Source organism: Danio aesculapii, chromosome 7 (assembly GCF_903798145.1).
Source record: "Danio aesculapii chromosome 7, fDanAes4.1, whole genome shotgun sequence".
NCBI classification, from domain to species: domain Eukaryota; kingdom Metazoa; phylum Chordata; class Actinopteri; order Cypriniformes; family Danionidae; genus Danio; species Danio aesculapii.
In genome coordinates, this window is record NC_079441.1 from 15,202,554 (window position 1) to 15,223,246 (window position 20,693).

Below are 20,693 nucleotides of genomic sequence, written 5' to 3' on the forward strand. Positions count from 1 at the left end.
ATTGTAGAACAAACAACCCAATTCTTACGCACACTTATTTATTTCACAACATACATGGTTTAGAGGGGGGATGGGATCAGGAAAGGTCCATGAGCTGGGATTCGAACTCAGGATGCCCCTAACGATGTTGCGATATATGTCGGCGCATTAAGCACTGGGATATCATGCCAACTGAGTGTATTTTATTTGTTTATCCAAACAATTTAAGTCTAATTATTGCTTCGAGAACTCATTGCCACAATATTACAGTATGTCTATCTGAATGTATGCAATCTCAAGCTTCTGTGTGTGCTTTTAACAGTTTATTGTTGCTTTCCAGGGCTACTTTCTGCTGTTTGAGTCAATGCTGGACTCTGTGCTTTACGCCAGAGATCGCTACCTTGCAGACGATGGTTTGGGTAAGTCAAATGCACAAATTTCAGCATTTTTTGTTAACCCTCTTATTCTGAGATTGGAAGAATCTGAGAGGTCCTTGACCTGAGCTACCAACTGGTTTTATACTTATGGAGCACAATGAGGCCGTTCTTTACAGTTGGCTTTTATTTTCATGGTCTATCAAGCAGACTTCATTTATTTTAATAGGAGGAGTTCATACAGAGCGAATCAGGGCTGTCCAGAGAAATGAAAGATGAGTCGGCGTGTGTGTTTGTTTCCCCCTGCAGGGATATTACTGAGGCGTTATCATGAAAATATTGAACATTAGTTTGCCTCCCCCTTTACCTTGACCATGAGCAATAAAATATGGAGCAGTGTTAGTGTGTTGGGGATTCAGTGGTGTTAATGTCTAAAAAAAGTGGTAACAAAGATAAACATGATTTAAAGGGATAGTTTACCAAAAAATAACATTTTTTCCATCATACCATAGATGGCTTTGAATAGTTGCAGGTTTTCAACATTCTTCAAAATCTTAAATTATCTTAAATTAATTAAATAATGGCAGAATTTTCAATTTTGATTGAACTATCAGTGATACATTTGTGTTTTTGTATAAAAAAAAGTGTCTTGTAGATTTCAAATGTTTCTCTCTAGATTTCATGTTTTTTGCTCCTTTACTACTGCGTTTTTATTAACTTTTTCCCTGCCACTGTCAATCAAGAGATAAGACTTCCCTACCATTGATATTTTTTTTACAGTAATTAGGTTTTAGGCATATAATGGGGAAGTCCTAGCGCATATCCTAAAATTAAAATGCACTACTAAAGATTTTTTGTCAAAAAGTTTGCATTTTTGATTAAAATCTGCATTGGAGTGGTGATAAAACATGACATTTAAAAACAAAACAAAAGTTGAAAGAAGTGGCTTTTTTTTGTATTTTTTGTATTTATATATATATATATATATATATATATATATATATATATATATATATATATATATATATATATATATATTATATATATATATATATATATATATATATATTCTGGTTTTACAACTCCCCTAGAGTTATACAGTTCAATTTTATTTTAAAAAATCCAGTCCATTCAATCCATTTAGCTGATTTCTTGATCTGGCAGGAGCACTTTTAGCTTAGCTTAGCATAGATCATTGAATCGGATTAGACCGTTAGCATTCCACTCAAAAAAAAAAAGTTTTGATATTTTCCTGTGTAATGCTTGACACTAGAGATTTGCATAGGACTACATTTTTAGTCGGCTCCTGCTGTATATTCAGTCTTTGTTCACCTGCTGCTCAACCTGCCCCATTTTCTAACCGACCTGACCGTTCCCTCTAAATTTACATCTAGTTTCCAAAATCTCATGTTAAAAATTGGGTACTACTGAAAGAGAAAGATAACAGATTAAAGTGTAGGTTTTGTGAGAATTGTAGACTAAATGTTAGTTTTGTTTACCTTTTTGTGATGAGACATAAGTGCTGCCTTAAACAGTGACGTGTGGTGAGGTTTGTGGCTGGTGAGGCACTGACTCTTTCAAAGTCAGATTTATAAACATATCCACTCAATATATTTGCAAAGTATAATGCATATCAGCATTATTTCTATACACATAGCAGGTACATATTGGGTCAGAATGTAAAATGTATAGCGATTAAATATGCCTCCCAAAAACACCCAGCTGGATGCTACAGTGTCCAGACAGCCTATAACAAGCGACACACAGCACCACGGCGGATGCACGCAAGCTTTGTCTCTCGCTCACTCGCGCGCACTCTCTCTCTCTTTCTCTCGGGAGCGCTGTATTGTTAGACCCGCTACTGTACTGCCCGCAACAGCATTTCATTTGGAAATTTATTCCCGTGCTGCAAGAAATCTGGTCGGGTCACTCGGCTCCCACAGTACCGCCACGGGAATGCAGACCTCTACTTGATACTTCTATATTTACATTGTGTACCAAGACTGACAGAAAATGAAAAGTTACTATAGTGGCTAAAATGGCTAACTATACACGTATTCTGGCATATTAATCAAGGAACTTTGCAGCCAATAATACTATTACATAGTATCTGAAATAGTAAGTAACTAGGTAACAGTTCTGCTAATATTATTGTGCCGGCTGCAGCCATGGTACAGCAGCAAAACTTCCTTGATTAGTACTCCAGAATTATTATTATTATTATTTTGTTTTTTTGAGCGAGATGCTAATGGTCAAATATGAATTAATGGTGTATTGCTAAGCTAAGCTAAAGTCGGATTTGAAGATAAAAAAAGGTCAAATTAAACTGTTTAACTCTAGGATACTAGTAACATAAGCTTTTTTTTTAAACATTCAGAAAAAAACCTCACTCTACTGGTAGCGCTAAATACAGGTTTTGCAAACATTATAAACATGTACTTTAATAACAAATTATTGTGTTTAACAGTATTCAGGACATAATGTAAACTGTAAACATCATTAATTAAAATGTCAAGACTAATTTTTTCGAAGCAAAACTGAAACTCACAGCAAGTGCAGAATGCGTTATCTAATTCGGCACCTGTTTTTGCACCTGTTACTTTGTTAATCGCATTATATAGGTCCGGTTAGACTGCAAGTCACAACATATTTCAGATGAACTGCTACTCATATTGCAGGAAAATAGAAGGAATGCTATATACTTTACTGTGTATATGGACATGATCCCTAAGGATGTAGAATTAGCATGGACGGATTGACATGTCCCCAGAAATCTCTAATTTCAATAATTTAAGCCCCTCCAAAAATGTAAATAATGCTCTTTAACTCGTTAACCTAGACGTGCAGAAAGTGTTAAATCATGTTCTCTACTCAAGTCCAACCTTCACCAAACACGTATGGACCGTGAGATTGGATGTACGTGCCTTTTTTGGATGTTAGAAGTGCCAAAACTCCAAGGAAACTTTCCAGTTTTATACAAGGCTTAGGGGCTGTTCACACAGAATGAATTTTTCATCTTCAATGTTGTTTTTCAATGTAAACATGCGATTGACAGACATGAGTGACGTTACAATAGCATCTCGCATCTTTAGAAGCATCACGCACATGATTATTGCATTTTTCAGACGGCATGTCAAGTTAAAAGATCTTCAACCTTTATACGCAGTGCCTGCTTATCACTGTTAGTTCCAAACGTTGCTAGTTTTTGTTTACAGGTGCTCAGTGTCTGTGTCCGGATACCCTCCTGGTTTATGCTGCACTTTTTTTTTTTTTTCAAACCATTCCCGAACTGTTGCCTCTTGCTTTTTAGAAGTCAAGATGAGTTCTGTGTGAATGAGCTGTACTATGCAAGACTCTGGGCAAACATGGATGTCAAAAGCGAGTGAGAAAAATAAAAGTGGTCATAGAAAGCTACTTCTCAATGAAACCTGTGTTCCACTTAAAGTCAAGTTTGCTAATGATTGGGTCCATCGTAATGAGGGTAACTGGACTGTGTGTGCAATTATCAAAATTAAGTTTTTATTTCGGCCTCCAACGATTATGAAAATATGATAATCGAGATTAAAAGATTATTATTTCGTCATATCCTGCTCTCTTTCCAGCTGTCCGCATCGCTGTTCCTCCTCAAAACTTAATTTCACATTAAAAAGAGTAAAATTATATAATGTGTCTTTTGCAGCATGGAATGTCCTTGTTTATTGAAGTGTATTAGATTTATTGTGTTTTTAAAACCATAAAGAGAGCTTTATTAATATGGGTAGACTTGTCAAGAGCATATCTATGCCCTTGATCAGACCTGGACATTTTACGCCCTCTGAGCCAAATGCGTCCCACTGGACGTATTTGTTTGGCCCGTGTGAAGCATTAAGTTCATTTAAATTCAATTGCAAATGGGGCTGTGTCATACGCAAGCCTGATAAGGTAAGGTAAAGGGTAAGGGGCTCTCGGCCCCACCCACACTTGTCAGCGATACCAAGCCGACCAATCACAGAGCTTGCGCTATGCATCGTTGCGACATGTAGTTACATTTTTTGAGAGGTGCGCGTCAGCAACGCCGATGGCCCACAGCGAGGGCTATGCGTTTCACGCGTAGGCCACGCCGTAGCGTACGCATGCGCTTGACGCAGAAGTATAAATCAGCCTTTAGTTCGGCCAGCACCCTAAATCTTCCCCAGTGTCTAATGTGGCCTGTTAAGAAAATTAATTGCACACCTCTGCCCTAGATGTACCCATAAAAAAAACCCTGATCTAGGTAACATTACCTTGGTTATCATTGCAATTTATCATGTGTTTATTATTAGTAGTTAGTTATTAATTCATATTTAATGAATTCATATTACTCACTAATAAAGTTATCAGTAACTAATAGATTTATTGTAACTATACTCAAAAATGATTCACGAAGTTAACATTAACAGTTTGTAACCTTTTGATTTTATTGAATTGGTTCATTTTGTAAAATGTATGTTGTCAGATTACTTAGAATCAATCTAAATCTGGTAAAATCTAATCCTATTGGACTTAATCAATTAAATGATATTAATATGGTGTAAATATATCTAGCTGTAGAAAAAGCCAAATCTAATTAGTTAAATTCTATGGGATTGGTTTACTTAAAGGTGCTATATGTAAGGTTTTGACTCTTCTAAAGCATAAAAATGTGTATGTGTAATATGTTTGCAGATGTTTAAGAAAACATGCCAAGTGAACATTCTTGTTTATCTGAAAAACAATATTGAAGTCAATTATTCTGCTTTGAAAATGGGTGTTACGTGCCGGAACGCTGTCTTCGTTTTGGTTCATTTAACCCGTCCAATGCCAGTTTAGCCATTATATTTCAGCACCCTGGGTCGCCTTCATGAAAAACAGCGTATTTCATTCATTCAGTCAGGAAGGCTCTCAAAGTGTGCGCCCATGACCAAAATGCGACCTCTGGCGGACAGTAGCAGACTCCGAAGTGAGACGTAAATCCAGAGTTCCACATGAGGTTATTAATTAGCAAATAATATAAACATTACAAACGTAAACATTAGGAGATCAGGTTACATTGTAACCTTGTGTATCAACAACACACTTTGTGACGAGATTTGCAGTGATATGGCTGTTTGCACCAGACGAAATACAGCTGTTCAGAAGCATGTTGAAGAAGCATGCAATAATGTTACTGCACTGCACTCCATCAAACTGGTAAGGTTTACAATCTAATTAATACATATTAAACCTCTTTACATTAGTAAATGTACATGCTGAAACGATTGGTATTTAACTTGGCTTCAGTTCAAGTCACAGTTCTAAAGTTCAATTTCAAACGGTTTATTTTATTTTCAAGATCTAAGATGAACTATCTGCTGCTGTTTTCAGTATATGGCAATAAATGTCATGTAAAATGGCATTCAAACTCACATATTAGCATTTAACACTGGATAAAGCACATGAGGTGTACCTGAGGTTATCATTGTTCATCCTGTTGTTCAGCTGTGAGAAAAATAGAAAATTTGAGGTGTTGGTTTGGACAAAAACTTTTGTATGGAAAATATTTATTTTATCGCGTTGCCGTTGCTTTTAGTTAGAAAGCTATTTAAATTAGTCTTAAATCTTTAGGCTCAATAGTCAGGCACACTCATGTTAATCTGGCAACCTGGACTTGCGTGAAATCATCAGAGGAGGAGCCAAGCGAAAATGTGTTTTGATCCAGAGGTGCAATACTTGGTTCAACCACTGTGTATCAAAATTACATACTGCGCCTTTAATATTCAGGGGGAAAATAGATGAATTGATAAGAAGCATTTAAAACACGTTGGATTTATTGATATCATTATATAAATCTTTTGTATTTTTATTTGTTTCAATTTTGTTTAACACATTTTCACCACATAAAGTTTATTAGTTCAATCATGTTAAACCTATGTAATCCAAATGTAATATGCAATGTAATTCTTATTTTTTTTGGCCTAAATATTTTTTTGGTTTGTAATGACCTTAACTTTTCTGATTTTGATTGTAATGCAGTAATGTGCACTTTTTGTAAAGCTGCTTTGGATCAATAGTTATTGTGAAAAACACTGTACAACTAAATCTGAATTGAATTGTTTGTTCTTGTTTGTTCTAGTATTTAATTTTAATTAATAGTTTGTGCCATAAAAATAGCATGCTATATATGATAAATATACACTTTATTAGGTACACCTCTCCAAATTTGTTAACGCAAATTTGCTGCCGTTCACAACAAGCATCAGAATGGGGAAGAAAGATGATTAAGTGACTTTGAACATGACATGGTTGTTGGTGCCAGATGGGCTGGTCCTAGTATTTTAGAAACTCCTGATCTACTGGGATTTTAACACACAAACATCTCTAAGGTTACAGAGAATGGTCCAAAAAAGAGAAAATATCAAGTGAGCAGCAGTTCTGTTGGTGCAAATATTTTACGTCATAGGAGAATGGCCAGACTGTTCGAACTGATAAAAAGGCAACACTAACTCAAATAACCACTGACCACTGGAAGCTGAGGCTACAATTCGCACAGCCTACAATTCGCACATGGTCTAAAAACGTTGCCTGGTCTGATGAGTCTCGATTTCTGCTGAGACATTCTGATGGTAGGGTCAGAATTTGGCATCAACACCTTGAAAGCTTGGATCCATCCTGCCTTGTATCAACAGTTCAGGCTGGTGGTGGTGGTGTAATGGTGAGGGGGATATTTTCTTGACGCACTTTGGGCCCATTAAAACCAATTGGGCATGGTGTCAACGCCACAGCCTACCTGAGTATTGTTGGTGACCATGTCCATCCCGTTATGACCACAGTGTACCCATCTTCTCATGGCTACTTCCGGCAGGATAACGCGCATGTCATAAAGTGCAAATCATCTCAGACATGACAATGGTCTCCACAGTCAACAGATCTCAATCCAATAGAGCACCTTTGGGATGTGGTGGAACGGGAGATTTGCATCATAGATGTGCAGCCAACAAATCTGCAGCAACTGCGTGATGCTATCGTGTCAATATGGATTCGAAATTAGATTTTATCTAGTGCAACAACACTGCGATTAGTGTAATTAATCAGTTTAGTCCTCTTATGTTTGTGAAAGTCCTGCCACTACGATCATTCTTTACGCTGCAGTATTTTGTAGAATCACCTTTCACACTTGTGTAGTTTACAGCATAATGCACCTCCTGATTTCCAGGTGTTTTCTCTTATCTCACCCCCTGCACGCTGCTCTGCCTTTTACTACATATTGATTTGCGTCAATAAAACATAAATTAAAACAACTGCTGAATAACTAAACAGTCCTTGGACGCTCACCTTCTAACAAACGTGTTTTTCTTTCATTGTTGGGGAAACTGAAGTTGTAGATGTTAGACACGCCGTGGCTCTGCATCATTTTCTTGTCCACTGTGGAGGTTTGGGTTGAACAGATGCTGTGGTGTTTCTGGATGTACGCAGCACTGTGCACTCGCTGACTGGATGAATTATAAACTTCAGGCATCCTGACACAGGAGATGTTACACTCTCCTGATCTTTACGGCGTTGTGGGATTGGGGATGGGATTTGTAAGGGGTTTAACGATTCTAGTTATGAATCTGGTTCTGGTTAGTGACTCCGGTCTCTCTTTATGTGGCATTAACCATTACTTTTGTAGTTTCCAAAGAGCTCCAAATAGTTTATCCTAATTTATCTAAGTACTTTTCTATTTGAATAGATCGTAAAATGTCAATTTTATTCTTGTGATTTAAAGATGGATTTTTAGCATCATTACTTTCAATAGCTACTTTCCATCCACCTTTATTTATGCGCATCTTGAATATGCGCATAAAAACGGTTGATGGAAACGCCAAGATGCGTATATATTTTGAAAATGTGCATAAAAAACATATGCGCATAACTGAGTAGGATAAACGTTTTATTCGATAAGAAAAGATGCGCATAAACTACGATAGAAACACTTTTACTGAACAAATTCCAGTGTGTGCATTAAAAAAAGTCATTGGATTTTGTTATAAGAGATCATGTGAGGATGAAAATGTGTGTGAATGGACAAATAAGCAGGCTGACCACACTGTAAAACAGCTGAAATGTTGTTTTGGTCATTCTAAAATACCTTAACCTTTTAGTATTATTATATTATTAATTTCCTTCAGAATCAAGAGTGTCTGTGCTCTGCGTCTCATGCCTTTAAACACCACCGCGTGTTCATTGTGTGTCAGGATTGCCTTCTGAGGCACAAGTTATGTTTTAAATGAAGAAAAGATTCACGCAGCTTCTCCTACCACAGCAAATTGACCCTTGGCTAAGCCCCGCCCTCCTTAGTTACTGTTGCTACGCCTGTCAAGCTTTCGTGCCTGGCACGGCTTTTACAATGTGTCTGCACCAGTGTCAGACATTGCCAGGAATGTCATTTTTGGCGAACAGATGAGATATCCGAGAAAACCAGTCAAAAAAGGACTGCAGTATGCATTACAGGGGTATCTTCACCATATAATAGGCAACCGATTAGAGAATAATTTAATTAAAATTAAAGCTAGCTTAACCTAGCCGCCTCATACGCTAACCATTCAACAGCTTAGCTCATACTCAGCTGGATAGGTGAAATTTACAAATAATCTAATAATAACTAATTAAACCGTGATTTCTCTATTTTTAGCCAAAAAGCCATCCATCAAAATTGATGGATTTGTGCCGCATATTAGCATCATTGACCCATAACAATGTACAGTAAGTTACCTACTACTGTAAGTATGTTTGTGTGCTCTTTATAAATTAATGAAAAACGGCTGCTGGTGAAGTAAATTGATCGCAAGTGCTCAGTTTGTGATCGTATCTCTGTTTTGTTCTGGTGATTTGTAAATTCAAATATTCGTAGCTTGAAATAGATGGAATTATGAAGTTCAGTAAAGTTAGCAACAGATTCGTATTTTCTGGATCAATTACTCATTATGACCTATTCGCTATTAGTATGACTAAGTTAATATAGCGAAGGCTTAAACGAAGCACTACTCATAATATCGAGCGAAAAAAGACTGCTGTGAAACGTAACCAGCTTTGTGTTTTTGTAGGAAACACAGTTTAGCTCTGTTTAGGGTAAGAGGTGTGTGAGTTATTGCGGTCTATCCCTGAATGTGTCAGGAATATCAAAACAGAACGACGAGACGAGTTGTGCTTTATATGGGAAAATGATCAAAACTCTTTTTTTATTACTACCCAGATGCTAATGGTCTAATCTGATTCAATGAGTTATGCTAAGCTAAGCTAAAAGTGCTCCTACCAGACCCAGAAATCTGCTGAATGGATTAAAAAATTGTAAAACTCAACTATTTAACCTGTAGAATATATGACTTGTAAAATGAGTCTATTTCCAAAAAAAGTGGAGTGTTTCTTTAAATTTGTAATTTAAAAATCTGAATTAGAAAATGTCTGCTGAAAAATCTAAATTGAAACTGGATGAAAAAGTGTGAATACTTAATGTAGAATACTTACTCTAAATGTATCATTTATACCATGCTAGAAATAAGCCTTTCACAGACCACCACAGAATCATCCACTGAGCTGCAGCATGTTTCTATTTCGAAGCTCGCTCTGAAAGCCCGCAGCCATGTACACCTGGAGTGAAGCAGATTGATATAATGACCCGTCATGTGGCAGCTCTGCACTGTGTCAGATCAACATTACTTACCCCTACCACTATAACCTCCTTCTTCCTCTCTCTCTTTCTCTTTTCATCCCTCCTTTACACCTCACATTATTAACCTTTCTCTTCATCACAGAACACAGTCTGTGCTTTGGCTCTCTCATCACTGGGTGCTTTTATTTCCCCTCTTCTTCTTCACGGCTGCCCTCAAGAGGAACTAGAGGGGGGTGCTTGACAAACGGGCCATGAGCACCGAGTCGAGAAGGACGCAGATGTCAAAGCTATGAATCTTGGGACACTGCCTCCCCTTCGCCCCCACTTCCCTCCCTCTCTTTCTCTCTGGCTTCTCTGTTCAGGTGCGGGACGGTCCCGTGTAGCACCCAATCAGAGCTCACCTGCGTCTCCCAAGACAATCACTCATAGCTCTACTAATCAGAGAAAATGAGGTGACAAATCCACTCCAGGTGTGTGCGTGCATGTGCGTGTGTTGTGTGTGTGTGTGTGTGGTTTTTCACCCTAAGTGACACTCACAGGGTCACACAGCCAAGGCTTCAGTGTACAGGCTGGAGGTTATAACTCGCCAGTCACGATCTTGTCATCTGGAAGACGAGGTTTTGATGGCGCACACTTTATTGTGGCGCAAGAGTGAATGTGCACCCTTAACCCTTGATTAAAGGTCAGACCAAGTTGGAGAGATGTAGTCCATCATGGCTTTGTGTCTTGGAGCTTCTCTGGGGAGGGCTGAACGGTACTGTCTGCTCTCGATTGGCAGTTTTTGATTTTGTAGGTCTTGCGTAATTACAAGGAACATTTAAGATGGATCCATGATTATAGAACCATTCAGACTGTTAGTCAACATTTGAACTGGATCATCACATCATTAAAGGTGCTCTAAAACTATTGAACAACAGCTATTCTTGTCTTAGGACAATTTGGAAAATCTTTTTTTTTGATCCATCATAATGTTGACACACTGTATGCGTGCATGATACACAATTGAAGTCAGAATTATTAGTCTTTATGTGAAGTTTTTTCTCCCTTAACTATTTCCCAAATTATGTTTAACAGAAGAAGGAATTTATATAGTATTTCTTTAATATTTTTTCTTCTGGAGAAAGTCTTATTTGTTTTAATTCGACTAGAATAAAAGCAGATTTAATTTTTTTAAAACCATTCAGCCAATCTCACGATCTGCAGGGATTATTTTTATTTTATCTTAGCATAGATCATTTAATCTGATTAGACCATTAGAATTTAGCTAAAAAATTTCTAAAAAAGAGTTTTGATAATTTGACTATTCTGTAATTATATAAAAATGTTGATACAAAGTACAGATCTAGAAGAGACTAGCTTAAAATAGGAAATGATCAAAATCTGAGTTGAAACTCAACAAAAAACAAAAGTGGGAATAAAATCCTCTAAATATGTAAATATTTTATCAACAGCTATTCTTGTCTTAGGACAATTTGGAAAACCTTTTTTTGATCCATTTCAAATGTTGACATACTGCATGTATGTATGTACTGTATACAGCTGATATACAGCTGAAGTCAAAATGATTCACCCTTCTGTGAATTTTTCTTTTTTCTTTTTCAAATATTTCCCAAATTATGTTTAAGAGAGGAAGGAATTTTCACAGTATTTCCTGTAATATTTTTTCTTTTGGAGAAAGTCTTATTTGTTTTAACTCGACTAGAATAAAAGAAGATTTGATTTTTTAACTTTTTAAAAACCATATTAAGATCAATATTATTAACCCCCTTACGCAATGTTTTTTTTTTTCGATTGTCTACAGAACAAACCATTGTTTTACAATGATTTGCCTAATTACCCTAACTTGCTTAATTTAGTTAACATAGTTCAGCCTTTAAATAGCACTTTAAGCTAAATATAAAAGAAACCAGTTATTAGAAATGAGTTATGAAAACTATTATGTATAGAAATGTGTTAAAGTCTTTCCGTTAAACAGACATTGGGGAAAAATATACAGGAAGGCTAATAATTCTGACTTCAACTGTACATCATTAGTTTCTCACAGAACACAATGCTGTACTGTGATCATCTCTTCTTTGCTCTCTTCCAAAGTTCACTGTCTTCAGTGTTTTCTTAGTGATTACTTTATCATCAATGATTTTCCAGAGATTTTCAATCAGGTTTACATCAGAACTCTGGGTCGCCATTTTATTATTTCAGTGTTTTTATCTTTAAGTAATCACTTTACCCATTTTCTGTTTGACAAGTGTATTGTCCTGCATTAAAAAGGCTGTCTAATTGGGCAATGAACTCAGGAATTCAGAATGGATATTCTGATAAAAAATTGAATTCACTCTTTTATGTACTGTTAAACAAAGCCAAATTTCTGCTATCAAAATCAGTCCAAACCATGACATTTCTCCTTCACCTTTTTTCACTGACTTTTGAAAAACGGACAACTTGAAAGTTTGGTGTAGTGTGAACCTCATTCAGAGTATCATCCTCAGTCTTTTTTTCTATTGCCATTTACAAAGTCATTAAGTGATGCTTAGTGTTTTAAAATCTGTTCAGATTTTTAAAAAGGCGCAGTGTATTTTAGCCTTAAGGCAGACATGGTGAAATAGTCCATTCTAGCGTGTTTTAATTGAAAATATTTACTAATACAGCTGCCTGGTATCCTCTTATAAAAGATAAAAATAAAAGAATGATTTGCACTCCTGATGGCAGCATAGATATTAGCAACATCTGTTTTGTTGAAGTATATGAAACAAACACTGCAGTTTTAAGTTTTTGTCTGATGGGCAAATGTAACAGACATTAAAAACTGATAAATGCACATTTTTTACGATTATGACTATCAGCTGAATTTAGATTATTTTAGCCAGAAGCATGTGCATGGCGACCATTAACATCATCACACAGGGACATTTGCAAGTGCTGGAAACGACTGAAACATTACTGAATGAAACGGTCAAGACTGCCGTTTACCATTTGATGATAAATGTGCTCATTATTGCACATTTGTGTAAAGGATGAGATCTAATACGCCCATGCAATGGCCAGGCGTCTGTTACGCTTTAGTTATCAATGATATAAAAACCATAGTTTTTGTATTGACCATAGTCATCTGTATATCAAATGCATGTGGGTAGTTGACAAATAGGCAGTAAAAATGCTTTGTTTTTCTTTTAACAAAAAAAATAATAATAATAAAAAAAAAAAAAAAAAAAAAAAAAAATATATATATATATATATATATATATATATATATATATATGTAGCCTCAAAGTCTGATGCTTGAGAAAATATAAGGAGTCGTTAACTTGATCAATTCTTTAAAAAAACATTTTCAATCAGTTTTGCTGAGTTTTACCTCAAATGTGCCGTATGTAAGTTTTTGACTTTTCTAAATCATATAAATACCAACAAATGCTTGATATTTAAGAAACATGCTAAGTAAACATACTTATTTATCTTAAAAACAATGCTAAAGTCAGCTGTTCTCCTTTGAAAATGTGTTTCATGTCAGAATGTCTGTTTTTGCTTTGGTCTCTATAACTAGCCCACTGCCAGTTTTACCCAATTAGAATTCAGGACTCCAGGTTGCTTTGGTGGAAATTTCACCGTATTTCATTTCAGTCATGAAGGCTGCTTCAGTTTATGTGGCCGTGTCCGAAAACTCGCCCTTTAGAGGACAGCAGAAGCCTCCGAAATTCAGAATTATAAAAATCAGTTCAATATATAGCCCATATTTAATTTTCAAGATCTGAAGGAAACTATCTGCTGCTGCGTTCAGTACGGCAAAAAATGTCATTTTAAATGGTATTCAAACTCACATTTGTAGCATTTAAAACTGAATAGAGCATAACCAGTACCTGAGATGACTATTGTCATAGAAAGTGTGCTGTTCATCTCTGTGGGAAATTGAAATAGTTTTGTCCTAACCAAACGGTTTGGACAAAACTCCTTTGATTATGGAAAATATTTATTTTATCATGTGTTTTTGTTTATAGCGAGGATGTGGTGTAAGCTGGATAGTCAGCACGCTTGCTCCTGTTTAGACTTGTAAACCTACACTGTTCTCACGGTTCGGTTACGATTATCATACCTTCGATTCGGTTTAATTCGATATCTTGGTGCATTGACGATGCTTTCCATACACAATTTTATATTTTACTTCCCACCACAAGAATTGTTGTATTAAAATGTATAATTTTTAAATACATGTATTTGTAATACAATTTTGTCCTTTAATACAAGCAGTCAGATATACAGTTGAAGTCAGAATTATTAGACCCCCTTTTGATTTCTTTTTTTCTTTTTTTAATATTTCCAAAATGATGTTTAAGAGAGCAAGGAATTTTTCACAGTATGTCTGATAATATTTTTTATTCTGGAGAAAGTCTTTTTTGTTTTATTTTGGCTAGAATAAAAGCAGTTTTTTATTTTTTAAAAGACATTTTAAAGGGCACCTATGGTGACTTTTCAAGCTGTTTGGGCAAAAATGTGTGTAAGTATAGTGTATAAACTGTCATATTGGGGTGAAATAAACACACCCAGTCCATTTTTTTTTCAAATTTAACAACATAAAAAAGGTGGACCAATTGGAGCAATGTATTTTGTACATTAATATAAGAGATAATCATACAGCAGTGGATATTACCAGTATCATGTCACATAAAAATCTTGCAATCATGCAAAGCTTAACGTACTGTCTCTCTCTCTCTCTCTCTCTGTGTGTGTGTGTGTGTGTGTGTGTGTGTGTGTGTGTGTGTGTGTGTGTGTGTGTGTGTGTGTGTGTGTGTGTGTGTGTGTGTGTGTGTGTGTGTGTGTGTCTTCGTGTCTGAGCTGTGTGTGTGTGTGCGTGTGCGTGTGTGTGTGTGTGTGTGTGTGTGTGTGTCTGCGTGCCTGAGCTATGTGTGTGTGCGTATGTATGCGCTACGTTTGTGTGTGTGTGTGTGTGTGCGCTATGTGTTTGTGTCCTTGCTGTGTGTGTGCGTAAACTTTGTAATGACATTGTGTGTGACTCATTGTTGCAAATCCACAAAAAAAATGCATCAAATACTGATTGTTAAAGTTCTTACTGTAGTATTTCTCACACGTGTTATGTGAGGTCTGCTTCCTGAGGCAGCGGAGGGCGGCGATTGCTGACAGGCACGTGGGAACGGTGGGCACGGAGGACTAGCCTTAAAGGGCCAGTACAAAAAACAGCAAAACCTTTTTTCCAGCTATAATATAGACACTTCAAACAGCTTTAATAAATAATCTGATGGGTGTTTTGAGCTGAAACTTTACAGACACATTCTGGGGACACAAAAGACTTATATTAAATATGAAAAAAGGGCTAACCTATGTGCCCTTTAAGGTCAAAATTGTTAGCCCCTATAAACTATATATTTTTTCAATAGTCTACAGAACAAACCATCATTATACAATAACTTGCCTAATTACCCTAACCTGCCTAGTTAATCTAATTAACCTAGTTAAGCTTTTAAATGTCACTGGAAAATAGTGTCAAAGATAAAATCAGTTTTTAGAAATGAGTTATTAAAACTATTATGTTTAGAAATGTGTTGAAAAAATCTTCTCTCCGTTCAACAGAAAATAGGGGAAAATAATTCTGACTTCAACTGTTTGTACTGTACCTTTAGTTTTACCTGCTTAAAGAAAACTCTTTTGAATGCATTAAACAAAACTTAAGTACATGGACAGAACAACATGAGCATTTAAAGCAAATAAAAAAAACGTAAATATTATCACGCTTGCTTTTTGAGCTATGGCTGGTCACGCACTCAACAGAAAGGGTGATTGGTTCTAATGCGCTGGCATTGTTCACCGAAAAGTGACACTGATAAACTGCAGCGGTGAGCACAGCTGATCTGTGATAGACACGGAGAGGAAAACTCGCTCTGCATACACGGGCTTGTGTTGGTATCCAGAAGTATCGCTTTAACAGCCGAGAGGAGATGAAACGTCAAGACAGCAGGTCAAAGGTCCACAGTGAGAGAGCAAGCGAGAGAGAGAAATGGAGTTTACATTCATTCACTAAGTTTACATTCAGTGAAGCAGAGCTTCTGCTGTAACTTCAGTTTCAGTGAATGACTGTCCAGCAAACACACGCAGTGAATTGTGCAGAGTTTCTGCATTTTAATTACTCGCGCTTGCCTCCCTCGCAATTGTATTTTACCGTGACAAAGCTCATATAAGATAAATAACTTCAGTACGTAATAACCAGTTAGGATCTATTACTGAACCGATACTGAAATATCCATGTCTGCATAGTGCACTGAAGAAACAATTAATCTTGACAACCCTACTCCTGTTGGTGTCGTCAATCTGGCAACCTCTTGCAAGAGCGATTTATCTATATTGTTGGAAACTTTTCGTCATAGTGCTATTTTCTTTATAAGAAATTGAATATTTTTTCTTCTTGACTTGTTGGACATAAATCAGCGGTCACTCAAAAATGGACAACAAACTTACACATTTTATAATGGTTTCAAAAAAGTAAAAAGTTTGAAAATGTTTTGAGATTTTTGAGTTGTGAGATTTGGCTCAAAAAAAGAAAAGGAAAATAAAAAGATTATATAGACCATTTTGAGGGATGTAAACAAAAACAATGGTCCCAACGTTTTTTCCTGATTTAACAAGAGCCACATATTGATAATGTTATGAGAGCTGTTTTAAAAATAAGGTATGATTGAATTGCCTCTTGTTACAGTTATGAAATAGTTTGATAACAAGCAGGAAATGTTCATGGGCCAATAACGTGATCACATTGAAATGGTCTATAATACGGTCCATGGAAAACAAAGGAATTGTTAACAAAGAAATGTTTAACCATTTACTGCATTTTAAATGATGACAATATAAATTATATTCATTTTTTTTTTGTGTGTGAGACAGTGAAAATGCAACGTCACGTCAATAACCCATGTACAGTTTGTTCCTGAAGACGTTGTTTGGTGCATTAATCCACTTAATGCCTTGTCATAATTTTGCTTTTCTTTTGATTCGTGCCAGTGAGTGTGTTCAAATATTCAATGCTGGTATATTTAATGCCAACATGTTAATATGCAGTCAAAGTTTACAAATGTAGGCCATTTAATTGGAGTCATTTCGAGTTTAATGGACTCGAACCAACATCCCTGGGAGCTGTATGGCCCAGATATGTCTAGATCACTAACTTTTTAGCACCAGAGAGCTGCAAAACGGTGCATAAATCTTGTGACATGGCTTAGTGGTTGAAGTTCTGGACCGGTAAGCCAAAGGTTGTGGGTTCAAATCCCAGAAGGTGCAATTCAGGAGCTCAATCTGGGTAAAATACGTACCTGGAGTTACTTTGGATGAGAAAGTGGCTGCTAAATGAATAATGTTCTTGTCATGTGAAGTATTGACTCATGAGGGCTGCGTTTGACTCTGTACATATATCATATGCAAGCCCTGAAGTTTATGTCTTTTACTGGCATTCATGTATCATCGTTCTTCTCAGTCTTTCCAGACCGATGCAGCATCAGCCTGGCGGCGGTGGGCGACACTCAGAAACACAATGACCGCATTGCATTCTGGGAAGATGTGTATGGCTTCAAAATGACGTGCATGAAGAAGGCTGTGATACCAGAGGCCGTGGTGGAGGTGTTGAAGCCTGAGACGGTCATTTCAGAATCTACAGTGATTAAGGTGAGGGGGAAAGACCCTGTTTGGGGCTGTCAATAAATGTTTGAAGAGAATTATGAGAAAAGGATTAGTTAAATCTGGATGTCTCCAAAGGGGTAAATGTACCGTGTCATCTATCAAGATTTAATGGTGGAAGAATGGTGATAAATAAAGGCATGTAAATGGAAGCTTGTGACCCGTGTTGACAAAATTGGTCACAGTTAAAAGTTTTTAGAAATGAGTTATTTTTATTTTAGTTTCACAGAAATAACTGAGCTACTCGTGTTTGAAGACAAAGGAGTCAGCAATTTTGAGAACATGTTGACAAAATCACCTGTATCAAAAATTTTGATTTAATAAGACACTAATTGAGCACTAATTGAGCTTATTGAGATGATTGTTTGACATGGAAGACTAAATACTTAAGGATATTTTAAAATATGTTCAAATGCAAAACTGTTATGTGTAATTCTCAAGTCAGGTCATTTTTATTTCCACAGGGCTTTAGATTCAATAGATGATTGTATAAAGGCTGATTTATACTTTCACCTAGCACCATGTCACTGACCTCCGCTGACTGTGTGTGCAACTCACGAAACAAACAATGCTTTTATATTCGACACGTTCACTGTAGTGATATTCTTTAAAATGAGGGGGGGGGGGGGGGGGTCAAAAGAAATCAACTGTGAAGTCAGACCAATAAACAGAGAAGTAGGAAGTTCCGGAACTACATCACATCATTAATATCATTCAATATTTTTAAACTTAATTATTTTTATAATTTATTATAATGATTATAAGGATTTTTATAACCATTAGAGATTTTTTAAAATCAAACTTTGATGCATCACTTGCTTTTGCTCATATCTCGGACAGTTCTACTTATTAAAGGTAAATATCAATGACAACAGGACATGGGCTGTTCTACTAATAGATTTTTCATTATGGCAAGAATAAAAGCCAAAAAAGTACACTTAAAATAATTTTTTTTTAAAACTGACTTCTTAAAATAGATTTAGCCCACTCCATAATTCCCACATTACTGTCTGGCTAGTTTGTGTCCTACTTATATGCTAAAAAGGCAATAATGCTCCTACATTCCTGACCATTATCACCAATAAAGCCTAGAAAAATAGGGCATCAATATATTGTAAACCGATCATTTTGTCCAATATATTGTCCAATATTCTTTTCCAGTTATTAAAGAAATAATTTGTTACTTCATTTTAGTTTTGTAAATAATAAATTGTTTTGAATTCAAAATTGTAATATATATATATATATATATATATATATATATATATATATATATATATATATATATATATATATATATATATATATATATATATATATATATATATATATATATATATCTGTGTTAAACCTATGAATGGTGGAAAAACCTATTCTTTAATTGTGTATTAAAACCACATGGATTTCCACTTTTGCCATGGCCTCTTTTGGCTTCAAAAACTTATCCCTCAGGTTTTCCCAAACTTTTTAACAAAAACTTTCCTCCTTTCCCACAGCTGTTGCAATTTCTAGCCAAGATTAATTGGCCATCTGGTTATCTCTATGATCATGCATGGACAGATCAAAAAGATGTCTGTACAGTCATACCTGTTTCAGACAAAATCTCTTCAAAGTGAATCATATTCAACTCAAATGTGGCGCCTCGCGAACTGTTCGCTCGACTCTCAAAAAATGTTGTGCGGTCCGCCAGCAGAAATCATGTCGCGCATACCTAAAGTGAACACAAACACATCGATGTCGCCGCGCACACTCAAGCGAACTAGCGAACGTGTTAAGTATAAGCCAGGCTTAAGCACCAACAAGGGAAAAACAATCAATTAACAATAACAGGGAGAAATTCATAAATCTGAAGTTCAGTTCAGCATTGTCATTTATTCATTTTGAATTAAGTCAGTGTTGATTTAATTCATTTCAATACCAGAGTCAATGTTGTGGGATGAGATTTGAAGACAAATTGATAAAAAAAATCTTTATCAGGTTGGAAAAATGGTGATAAATAAAGAGATGTAAATGGAAGTATGTGACCCAAGTTGACTCATGTTTGAAGTCAAATGAGTCAGCAACTTTGAGAAAATGTTGAGAAAAATGTTTAATTGTTTTTTTATTCTCCTAGACAAAATCACTTCTATCACAAATGTAGAAAGGCACACCAAAATAACTCAAAATTAACATATTTTTGTGCACCAAATTAGCTTATTTGGAAGATTGTTTGACATGGAAGTATGAATAGTTCAGTATATTTTAAAATATGTTCAAATGCAAAAGTGTTATTTGTAGTTCAAGCCATCTTTATTTCTATCTTTATTTTTAGCTTAAGCACCATCATGGAAAAAAAAAACCCAATTAACAATAACAGGGAGAAAATAATTAATCAGTTCAGCATTGTCATTTATTCATTTTGAGTTAATTCAGTGTTGATTCAATTCATTTCAGTACCAGTGTCAGTACAAGTGTGAGAAGAAAAATCTTTATCAGATTGTACACAACTATAGAAAGTTCTGCAAATAGCACAGACCATGGAAATGTGTCAGGGAACCCCAAAAATTGGAGAAACCAGGTGCTTCCTGTCAGCTCTCAGATCATTTTTTTTTTTTTTTTTAATTTGTATTTTCTACATTTAAAAAAAGTTCTTAGATTTTGGATAAAGTGCTTGAAAAGTAATTGTTTTGCTTTCATAATGATGTCTCTTAATAAATAAAGAAATAATCTTGCTTTTTTACATAAAATGAAAACTCTGGATGTGCATGTGCTTGTAGCGTGGTCTGCATTTCTCATTTATCTACATCCTTTGCAATTAAAATAAATGTCAATTTAAGAGGAAAGATACATGATCCACATTTAAGCTATGGGTAAATTACACGAGAGTAAATGACAGTAATTCAAAGTTGGGATAGGGCTAAACATCTCATACCATTTTTTATACTATACCATACTATACTATATTATACTATACTATACTATACTATACTATACTATACTATACTATACTATACTATACTATACTATACTACACAACACTACACTACACTACACTATACTAATAC

The 20,693-nt window shown here is 35.6% G+C and overlaps 1 protein-coding gene across 1 annotated transcript in view; it reads left to right on the top strand.

Annotated features, from left to right (window-relative positions):
- The first annotated feature begins 324 nt into the window (after positions 1-324).
- The window catches only part of LOC130231710 (protein arginine N-methyltransferase 3-like), a 70,149-nt gene continuing 49,780 nt past the window's right edge, over positions 325-20,693 (top strand). Inside the window, exons 1-2 of the mRNA XM_056461090.1 lie at positions 325-398; positions 17,450-17,637. Of these exons, the coding sequence (XP_056317065.1) occupies positions 344-398; positions 17,450-17,637 (243 nt within the window). The 5' untranslated portion in view covers positions 325-343. The remainder of the gene's footprint in view (positions 399-17,449; positions 17,638-20,693) is intronic.